The sequence below is a fragment of the Diprion similis genome, chromosome 4, assembly GCF_021155765.1.
Source record: "Diprion similis isolate iyDipSimi1 chromosome 4, iyDipSimi1.1, whole genome shotgun sequence".
NCBI lineage: Eukaryota > Metazoa > Arthropoda > Insecta > Hymenoptera > Diprionidae > Diprion > Diprion similis.
In genome coordinates, this window is record NC_060108.1 from 19,858,333 (window position 1) to 19,869,517 (window position 11,185).

The 11,185-nt window shown below is 37.2% G+C and overlaps 2 protein-coding genes across 5 annotated transcripts in view; one reads left to right on the top strand and one right to left on the bottom strand.

Annotated features, from left to right (window-relative positions):
- The window catches only part of LOC124405226 (cell growth regulator with RING finger domain protein 1-like), a 54,615-nt gene extending 52,927 nt beyond the window's left edge, over positions 1 to 1,688 (bottom strand). For all 3 annotated transcript variants that reach the window (XM_046879942.1, XM_046879941.1, XM_046879940.1), the window contains exon 1: positions 1,415 to 1,688. In XM_046879942.1, the coding sequence (XP_046735898.1) occupies positions 1,415 to 1,512 (98 nt within the window). In that variant the 5' untranslated portion in view covers positions 1,513 to 1,688. The remainder of the gene's footprint in view (positions 1 to 1,414) is intronic.
- A 6,869-nt stretch (positions 1,689 to 8,557) lies between these two features.
- Positions 8,558 to 10,880, top strand: LOC124405482 (acylphosphatase-1). 2 transcript variants are annotated; one of them, XM_046880399.1, is made up of 5 exons: positions 8,558 to 8,714; positions 8,835 to 8,974; positions 9,060 to 9,076; positions 10,251 to 10,360; positions 10,623 to 10,873. In XM_046880399.1, exons 2-5 carry the CDS (start codon positions 8,920 to 8,922, stop codon positions 10,735 to 10,737), a joined length of 297 nt encoding a protein of 98 aa, XP_046736355.1. In that variant the 5' UTR covers positions 8,558 to 8,714; positions 8,835 to 8,919; the 3' UTR covers positions 10,738 to 10,873. The 2 variants fall into 2 exon arrangements, with proteins under 2 accessions (XP_046736355.1, XP_046736356.1); XM_046880400.1 differs by lacking the exons at positions 8,558 to 8,714; positions 8,835 to 8,974; positions 9,060 to 9,076 and adding an exon at positions 9,150 to 9,438 and having other exon boundaries at positions 10,623 to 10,880.
- The last annotated feature ends 305 nt before the right edge of the window (positions 10,881 to 11,185 follow it).

Genomic DNA, 11,185 nt, shown 5'->3' on the forward strand with positions numbered 1-11,185 from the left:
AATATGTTGATTGTTATCCTCAAGCTGAGTTTCTAGACTCGAATTTAATCAAGTCACAATACTTTAGATCTTTTGCCATCGAGGAAGATTTCAAAATTTCATTTACGTACCTTCAGAGAAACTTACTGACTGACTGTCTGACAGTAATGAGAGATATAATTCATCATGAGAGTTTTTCCATCAGGATATAAAACCGCGTCACTCGTTATTCGGGCAGTGACACCAGTCAGTAAGTAATGAGGCTGAAGTTCGAGCTGAAGTTAATAACGTTATGATATAATGATTGATGTTTAGGAAAACTGTTATTTCACAATTGCAGGAATGTCCGTAATTCAGTATAATTCATCATAACAAGGCAAAATGTACTAATATTTTTAAAACTTGACTACTTCAAAGTCGCTATTGATTTTCAAAATACTGCCCCCCCCCCCCCCCCCCCCCTCTCCACCGCACCCCGCCGCCAATATTTTGCTGCCTCATATTATAGGTAAGTGTTCCACTTACAGAATTTACTCATTGGTTCGTTCATTCATTCGCCCGTTGTGCTTAGCATCTGCTCGCGATAATAAAATTAGTAATATTATTATAACGGGTGAACGAAGAAAATATAAATATTTACTCTGATGTGTGAGAAAAGAAAAAGTTGAATGAACGTTACGCGAGGAACTCCGATGACGAGAGAGGTTTTTTTGTTTTTTTTTTTGTTTTTTTTTTGTAAATCTACGTCCGATCAAGTCCCGTTACATCGAGATTTGTGTCAGGTAGATTTCATACGGAGTACGTAAAGAGGAAACAGATCCTACCACGTACTTATTTCTCCATACATATTTTACTTCAACATCTTGCATGTGGCGGCTTCTTGATTTAAATATCATTTATATGATACATACTCGCGAATGCCCGGAGGGAATTCATCGTCATGCGAGGTCGTATCGGGTCGTTAAAATTGCATTCAATACCCATAAAAGTAAGTGATTTCAATTTCTACCTTAATATTTTACTTACGTACGTACCTACCTACCTACTACTAACAACGTATTATATTTCCTGTTCAAACGAATCGCAAGAAATATAATATATATATAGACGTTGAAAAAGAATCTCAATCGCGAGTTTCTCTCAAGTTTTCTGGTTTCAATCCATATGTAAAGGTAACACTCAGGCACTTGCCAAGTATTTTTTTTTTTTTTTTTTTTTTTGCCAATCCTTTGTTTCGCAATTTAAGAAATTTAATATTCCGATTTCAATTATCATATGACCGCATATGCATATATCAATAGTGGTGCATAATAGAAAACGTAATAATTTTCATAACGATACTCGGAATACATACTTACAATGATAATAATGACGCGCAGTTGTAATATACATACATATATAAATAAATAAATTGTGTAATTACGACAGTATTTACCTCATGATAAATAGGATGACCCCGCAGAAGCATATCAAGACTGCAAGGACGGAGAAAATGTTGGACAATTCCGCCACGGAAACCAGCATCGCCGTCATTGTTCGTTTTGTTTTTTTTTTTTTTTTTTGTTATTGATATTAAACGTCAATTCCCACCACTTTCTTTAATTTACATGTAACAAGAACTTCACTGCAATATAAAATAGGGGATGTATATTTTAATTGTATGAACTTCTTAAACAGCAGCACAGGTATTATGGTTTATTAATATTATTTAGTTATTATTGTTATTATTATTGTTATTCATCAATAATTCGTTGTCGTGTTTTGCGTTATTATATTTGTTTCTTCTTTTCTTCGTTGATGTTATTGTTATAAATATATATATATATATAAACGTAATGCACAAATCGAAGCACGTGACTCAGGCTGTGTTGTTTAGCACCGATCTATACCTATATATATACATATATAGATATACACATGTATATAATATTCATATTTAAATGCAAGCACCCTACGGATATGTTAACACGTATGTCCGAGTATGTGTTTATTTTTGACGAAGTGAAAAAAATTCTATCAAATATATCGAAGAGAGTGATCTAGTATATACATATATATGTATACATAGATAAGTGTCCACGTACTACACAAACGGTGGTTTTTATCGATTAGACGTTACAACGTAGATATTATTATGATTTTTATTTCATCACTTTTACCAGCGAAGAAGATATTTATTTTGATGAAAAATATATCTATAGAGACGAGACCGATTAATGGATCGATATATAGATATTTCTTTAAATCTTAAAATTATATTACAACAGTCGACGATGAAAATTTCATAAAATTTCCATTTAAAGTACGGATGATCGAAGTGTACACAGCAATACGATAAGGAATGCTTGTATTACAAATTAGAAGAAAGAAGAGATAAAAAAAAAAAAGAAAAATTCTAAAAGGAAAAAGAACAAAACAATTTCTCCTTTTTTTTTTTTAAATAAAAAATAAAAAAAAAAAAAAAAAACGAACGAAACTCACACAAAGTATTCACATACACAGACACACACAGAGAGACACACGCGCATCGAGGAGAACTATACCGAATGATTAATAGCGGCCCGATTATCGGTCATTAAGTATTTACTATTTTTCTTTCCTCGTTTTGAACATGAATTTGTTTAAAAATAAAGAGGCCGTATTTATTTACTTGGGTGTGTGTTTCGTGGATATAGGTATAGGTATAGGTACAGGTATAGGTATAGGTATAGGTATACGCGCCACCGCCTATCCTCAACAAATATTTCCAAGGAGCCCGAAGACGGTCGCGCGGCTCTCACCCATCGCGAAGTACGTACGATTGAGAACTGGCGTGGAGAGAGCGGCTCGCCGATTTAATACCCGAACAGCTTTTTTGTTTAGCAGTGTCAAAGCGGCCGACGCGCAACTCGCGTGCGCAACTCGCGCCGAGACTTCTCAGACTTCTCAGACTTCTCACAATCTGAGTTCTCTCGCTCCCTATACATGCACTCCGAGTGCGACGCGACGCGATGCGACGAGACTTAGCTCAAGCGAATTGGACGAAAAAAGGGACTGGCATGAAAAAAAAAATTGTAAATAGCGATTTGCCATCGGGAATCGTTAGGGGGAGGGGAGGGGGGGGGGGGGGGGGGGGGGGGAGTCGCTGGCGGTCTATATCTCGGTTTTCGGGAATCGTAACCCCATTGCTTCAGCCGCCATCTTGGATTTGCGGTCTTAATCGATAAATATCGATCCTATAGGGAAAAAATTGATGTGTATGAAAATGGTAGGAAAATTAATTCCAATCATAAAAAAAACTATGGTGATCGCCATTTTTCGTGTAAAATTGAAAATAAACGAGATAATTATACAACATTACCAAAATTCTTTGGTATTAAATTTCCTACTATTTTGGTACTTTTTTTTCAAAAAATTTCGATTAAGACCTCAAATTCAATATGGCGGCTGAAACAACGGGGTGCGAATCCCGAAAACCACAATGCAGACTGCCAGTACCCCCCCCCCCCCCCCCCCCCTTTCGCCGCCACGATGATTTCCGAAGGAAAATCGCTACGTACAATTTTTTCTATGTCAAATCCTAATTCGACTCGGCTAAGTAGCAAGCGAATGCCCGACTACTTATTCTTATCGTTAGTCGCCCACGCAGTCCTACCATGGAAAAAGTTCATTCGAAAGGCCCCTCGGGGTTTTTTTGAAATTTATTTTTCTGCCTTCCCTCATCTCCGATTTTTCGCTGAAAATATACCCGTTACACCTTTTTTCATTAGGTAGCGACGGACACTAATTGTAAGTTAAAAATAATCGATGCATCGATTAATCTAGTCCAAGAAAAATAATCGAACATGACTCGGTTGAATCGGTAAAAATTAATCGATTATTCGATTATTTAGTATTTTTTTTTTTCAACGAAAATTTCGGAACTTTCAAGTGTGTAGTCTTAATGGTGGAAAAGTTTTTTCTGTCATTCATTTATTACTTTTGTTAAAAATATTTTTCAATTTCAGGTGAAAATGTTTATTCATCTTCTACTTTAATATGTCTAACAGGTACTTAGCAAGTAAGAGAATGGTAATAATCGACACTTTAATCACATAAATTAATATACTTTTGAGTCGGGGGGTCTTGAATTATGAGAGCAGAATCGCTGCTCGAACATCCGATCCGATCACGATTAACGAAAGGATTAACGGATCGCCGGTTCCTTAAAATTCATGGATGCTTATGAACCTGGCGACGCGACGTCACGATCAATCGTATCCGTTTCTTATAATATATTTTGACATTCTCTTCGATAATTACCCGCATCATAATTATTTTATCGAATCCGGTACCAGCGACCCACGTATGCAGAAAAATTCCAGACTATTGCTATATAATACTTATATGTTATGTCGAGTAGGCGTGCAAAATGAATTCGCGTAGTTGGGTAAAAGAAATGTCAACACGAAAAATCGGTCGAACAAGATTTTAGAATTATAGTCTCACTGAACGGAGCTTGATAAGATTCAAGCTATAAAATCGTTCCTGTGATCAGGGGATGATTAAGCCTAATCGCCGCCCTTTTTCACACGGACGTGTGTTACGTGAACTGAAATAAAACACCTGATAGCTCGAAAATGATGATTATCAGTTTTTCCAACTTTTTTTTTCAATTCTGCAGTACAATCAGACATTGTTCTAAATTCCGTGAAAAAATCTGTGTGAGACGTGGATCCGATTGACAAATATTAAGAGGGGGCTACCGTACATCGAAAAGTAGTAAAAAAACAAAAAAGTAGAATTTACGTAGCTGAGCTTTGCGTTTTTGTTACTGAAAACACATGTTAAAAAGATTAAAATATACCGAAAATTGTACCATTCAATATTTTTTCCTAAAAGTGTTGATAGCAATAAACAATTGAAGTACATCAACTCTTTGTAAGCTGTACAATAATTGTAAAAAAAAATACTAAATAATACTTTTTCCGATATAATTGAAATATTTTTGTATGTCATTTAATCTTTTCAAAATATATTTTCAGTAATAAAAATTCAAAGCTCAGATACGTAAATGCTTCTGTTTTTATTACCTTTCGATGTATGGTAGTTGCCTCTAAATATTGTCCGAACGAATTCACATTTCACACTGATATATATATATATATATTTTTTTTTTCTTTACATATAATTTGGATCAATATTTTCGGTTGCTCCGTGAAATTAAAATAAAGGTGAAAAATACAGTTCAAAAATACATATCTACCTGCTTCAATGATTGATCGTTCTATTAAGCTGTGAATTTTGTATTTTATCCTTCACTTCAACTAAAATATAACAAAACTACATTCCGCTCACAACATTCACAACCCATTAAAAAAACAATAATAAATAACTACGCGAACGGGCAATCACGCGGTCTTTTTGCGATTCAATCACGTCCAGTATCATTGACCATATATGAGCGCTTCGAGTTGTTTCACGATTTGCGAAACGCACAATGCAAGCTCGCTGAGGCCATCAGTGCATAAATTGTAATAAATATCGAGACTTTTTCTAACGACAATCTAGAGGCACTGGCTCAAAAGCAACTGGAAATATTTATAACGCATGTCCATGAGTGTGTTCAGTCGATTAGGCTAATTATTTTTCAGAAATATTCTTATCACGTTGGCTTTCTCTTATTTAAAAAAAAAAAATCCTTCTTAAATGCGCTTCCATTCACGTGGCGCTCAGCTATTTCCCTGTACGAAATTAACCTGCTATTTGAAACAAATTTCGCTTCTAAGTATTGACAAATCTGCCCCTCCCTGTGATGTACACGAAAAAGTTTATTATTATTACTATTATTGTTGTTGTTATTATTCTTGCAATATTATAGAAGCACATTATTCTGTGAAAAGACTTTTACACCAAAAAATCCGACATATTGCTAGTTCGTCTTAGGTATTCATGAATCAGTTATTATTCTCCACAAATTACAGTTGAATCGTAGATTTTGGATAACAATAATATATTTATTCATTCGAATCTCATTATTAGTTCATCATTTGTACATTACAATTATGACGATTGTACAGACATAATATGACTTTTTTTTAAAGCTGTTTCAGACGATTTATTACAGGGAATTTATTTAGGAATAAACAGTAACGACTTAGATTTTTTGGTGAAAAAATAATTTTTTCAATTTTTCTTTTGTTTTTATTTCTTCCTGTACCGCAAGGATGTTTTTGTTTTTTAAGTAAGATGTAACTAGTGCACGTATATGATCTTCACTAACAGTAAGAGTTTGTAAACCTTGATATTTTTGTTTTTGTCATTTCTCTTTCCGTACGTCCGATTTTTTTAGGCGATCTAAATGCAGTTTCAAGTACACACACGATTGCATCCGGATATCATGATGCGGAAGTCTGGAGTCGTTTTGATTTTCATTATTTATTTTTTTTTCTTCCGTTTTCGATATTCTTAATTACTTGTCGCTTATCATTCATCTTTCATTGTCCGTCTTATTCTCCTCCGTAGGTATGTATGTATATATACTTATAATGCACGGTATCTTCCAAGGATAAGAGACTGGATATGCTTATAACTAAATTAGTGTATATCGCCTTGAGGCGGAGACTGTAAAATGCTGCATAGAGAGGAGAAGAAGACGGTGGTTGGTGTATTACCGAGGGAATACATGTTTGTGTGCGACGTAAATATTTTTCCACTCTACAGCTCGCAGCAAATGAGTTCAATTTGCATCGATTTGTTTACCGTTAACGATTCACGCAGCCTGAGTCAACTACTAAGAAATAAGAATTTTCTGATTGTCAACATTTCAGAGCCCGTTCGATAGCGAAATAAAGCGAAGCGGTAGCGTCATCATCGTGTTTCGTCTCGAGGATATTAAACCATCTACGATACACACGTGAAAAAATATATATAATTGGATGTGAGGTCCTTGAAAAAGTTGAGAAAAAAAAACCTATGAAATTTCGCAGGAAGAAGGAAGTTGTAAGTTATAACCAATAAACTGCATATTAATTGTTTATTTTTTAACCTTTCCTACTATTTCGTTTCTCTGGTTGTACGGATGAGAATTGGCATTTGAAAATAAGACGTGGTGGAGACGTTGGTACAAAAAAAAAATTGTGCGTGCGTGCGTGCGTGAGTGGAAATAAAGAAAACGTCGATCGTAGGGTGTAGAATTTACGTGGCATTCTTATCTTAAAGAACCACGAAATTAGATCTTTGCTCAACTTGGAGCAAAACGGATAACAATATATGTAGGTAAAAGTCACCGGTGCAGTTCGTTTATTCGGTTTACTTATATATATATACGATTAGTCGCAAGGTTTCTCGGGTAATTCGAAATTCCCAATATGACGATGAAAACGATCGTTACCACTCTTGAAATGATACACTCTATAATAATTACTATAACGACAAGTCAAATGTCCTTAGATGCAATGATAATTTATTTACGGTATGAGGTGACCACTTTCTGTGACGTAGAGTGCGATTGAACCGAAGAAAAAAACCAGAACTCTCATCGTTTTATCACAAGCAACCTCAGTTTCGTTTGAATATAGTTACAAACTGAATGTGATAAGAAAAAAAACAGCAAATCTGTAGGATTTTCATTCGCAGCATTGAAAAATGAAAATAAATAAATAAAAGTAACGGAAAAGAGCACAGTTATCGAGGCAAGTAACGAAGTAAGTCAGACTGCTTGGTGCCTAAATCTGACAAGTGCAAATTGTTAATTTTCAGGTTCGCACTGGCAATTCGGTTCAAGGTCAAACACTATCCGCGAGCCATGCGTAGACAGGGATCTGCATGAATGTATATTTATTCGCGAGGAATTCGCGAGTGTATAAATATGAGATGGAATTTGAGGTTTACCGATACGGTCGTAGTTGACATAGATATAAGAGAAATAAACGAGTAAGTATTTACCCGACATCACCATACGTGAAACTGACAACGAACCGCACGAAACGAATCCGGTTTCAGGACTGATTAGGGTAAAAATTCACCCCCATTACGCGTCTTCATTCGCGCACACGAGCACACGTTGGACGAAGTGCGTATATAATCGTATATTACCTCCGTCAAATATTGAGGTTATGATATAACGAGAATCGAATATTATTCCGTTCCTAACGCGCAGAAACAAAGGCGTTAAATTACCAACGTTTTTCGCCCGACAGCACGTGCGAATCGCGTTCATTTCGTCAAATACCGAAGAAACATCGTCCGTCGGCGACGTTAACGCGCTCTGCCGTCGATAGGACGAAGCGACGTGACGTGTTCGTCAATTAAGTTTGCACTGAAAACACAGAATTGACAATTCCATTCTATTCGTGCTGCTGGAGTTGCGTTTAGGGTGAAAAATTCGCAGCTCGCATCGCGCCGACGGTAGCTGGACAGCATTTTATCCGCCCTCGGCGAGGCCGCACTGCCGAGTTAAATACGAGCCGCGTTTTCAAAGGGGTTGCTTGAACCGTGTTCGTGGTATGACAATCGATAAGAACCTACGGAGGGGGGAGACGCGGCGAGCGAACAGCTGATAGCTAGCTAACAATGAGTCAGAACAGAATTTGTGATCAGTGCGAGTGCGAGTAACGGAATACGGAGCGCGAGGCGAGCGACATCTGTCAAAGGTTTCAGGCCTAACTTCAGGGTGTTCGCCGTTTGAGGAGGAGTGCCAACGAGTTCGTTTCGTACCGAGTAAACAAAAGCGGAAATGGAAGGAAAAACGTCGACGTTGGCGGCACAGCCGTGAGGTAAAAGAAGACAAAACTTCTCGCCGAAGCGCGTGCGAAAGTGGCTGCTGAATTTTTTGCTTCAATTTTTTCTTCCTCTCACTCCGTACTTTTGTTATTCTCGTTTGTACCTATGTTCAGCGCGAGACGACCGGCGGCTGTACTCCTGATCCTGGGTATCGGAGCGTTGTTGTTGATATATTATATCCATAACGAGAAAGTCGAGATGACTGCGAGGCAGCTCGTCGGTTTAGACTTTGAAGTTTTCGGGAGAGTTCAGGGTAAGGACTTTCATTTTTAACCGTGAAATAACCGTCGCTTTATGGTTCACGTTCGTAGGCGACTGTAACGTATTTTATTTTACAGGTGTCTTCTTCCGAAAGGTAAGCGCAGTGTACGGTGTGCGTTTCAGTTAATTCTACATACATACAAAGCGACTCGTGCGTTACACAACTCCTTAGGAAAGTTCAAGAAATTATTGGCTGGTACAGCGTCGCGATTAAAAAAAACTGTCAACTTATCCCCGTTGAATCTTCTGACCTTCGTCGACGGCTCGCTCGGTTTCATTCATAGCCAATTTGGTAGGCAGACGGAATTTTAAAAACTCAATTCTGCTCCCTTTCGTCGATAGAGCAGGTTATACAAGCTGGCAAACGCGTTCGTAGTTCACGTTCGGACTGTTCGAGGCACTGGGATGCAAAAAACTGCGGCGTTATGGCGGCATCTAGCGACGGTGAAAGTGTCGGTAAAGAAGATCGCTGACTTTTACAATTTTCACCTTTGTCACTCGATCGACAAGCACGTCTTACTGTGAGATTATTACGTTTTCCCGTTAGCCGAAACTATCCAGAACTGAATCACTCCTAAACTGGTGAATCATTTTTCTCCTGTACCGTTATCGGTCTGATGAATAGCCGATGGAAGAGACATCGATGATAATTGTAAGATGTCAGAGTCATCCGGATCATTTCGGCTCCATCAAATCTAACAAGTTATAATGTGTCTAGTATTGCATTATACATACGTTACTTGCCAGCTATAATAAAGGTGTTCGCCGCGAAGTAACTGACAAGATCGTTCCGTACCGGAGAGACTTTAAAAGAACTCTATAAGTGGAGGAGGAGCAACTTGTTTACTTTTTATTTTAGAAATTAAGGACGAAACAACAAAAAAAGAAAAAAAAATTGGACTCAGTTTCTCTTCCGCAAGATCTTATACACATATAATATCTGGGCTGAACTTTCGTTGAGACTTTTGTACCCACAGATCAGCAAAAAATAAACGCAGACGGAGATTAAGGGGCTGCTCCAGTGGATTTCGACGTGTCGTATTTATTTCCGAACATCGAAGTCTATAAGCAATTCTGAACAAAAATACTCCACTGCATTTTCATTTGATACAAAAATAAAAAAAAAGCTCGGATTCTATGAAATTGTCTATGAAATCTATGTAGTAAATTCGTAGAATATACAACTAGGGCACCACTTTAAGATTGAGATAGTTGAGCGAAGCGTTGAATTGATGATTCATCAGGCAAATATTGTAACTACTTTCTAGTACACTCAAGAAAAGGGTAGGCAATTGGGCCTGAAGGGATGGTGCAGAAATACGGATCGAGGGACCGTCGTCGGTTACGTAGAAGGAGATAAAGGAAAAGTAGAAGACATGTAAGTTGTTTTCTTCAATATATAAAAATCTGTAATCGGTCCCACCGATGTGGTTGAAAAGTATTCGATGTACCTTGATTATAATTACATGATGACATTGGTCCTTTTTTGCTATTCCTATCCCTCTTTCACATAGTATGCAGCGAAAGAATTCGCTGCACCTCAATATTGTTCAAAATACGTACTCCTGTAAGGAATATAAAAAGCGGTAAGGCGTGCACAGGATGTCGGTAAAAAATTTCAAGGAGGATTCTTTTCCCAGGAAACGGTGGCTGCAGTACACAGGAAGTCCACAGTCGCAGATTGAAAAAGCTGAATTCCGCAGCGAGAAAGAAATCACGGAAACTCAATTCAGCGACTTCAAAATTAAGAAATGAGTCACATACTGCGAACCGCATGCATACATCTAGAAGCTGAAATTATTTAACGTCATCGTCTGAAATGTATGAATCAATCTGACGATGAAACGAGATTCACGAAATCACATCTAGCTTTTTTTCATTGTGTGTAAATAAATTATAAAATTTTCAATGATTGTTTCGAAGCAAATCCCTATACTCCATGGTAAATAAATAATATGTACACAACGCAAGAGAGAGAATATTCGTGATAAAAATGTGTGTATCACTTTCATTCGATAAACTGCTGGACTTACTCTAAATTTTCATAAAATCATTTTCCTTAGTCTATACTCAACGTTACGCGCACGATTGTCGTACAAACGCTTTCGAGGTGTGCAAATATATGTACAGCTGATTTTGCACGGACGTATAAGTCATTCTTCGCGTGTTTTTATCGAGCAGGAAAACGCACGTCAATTCGTGA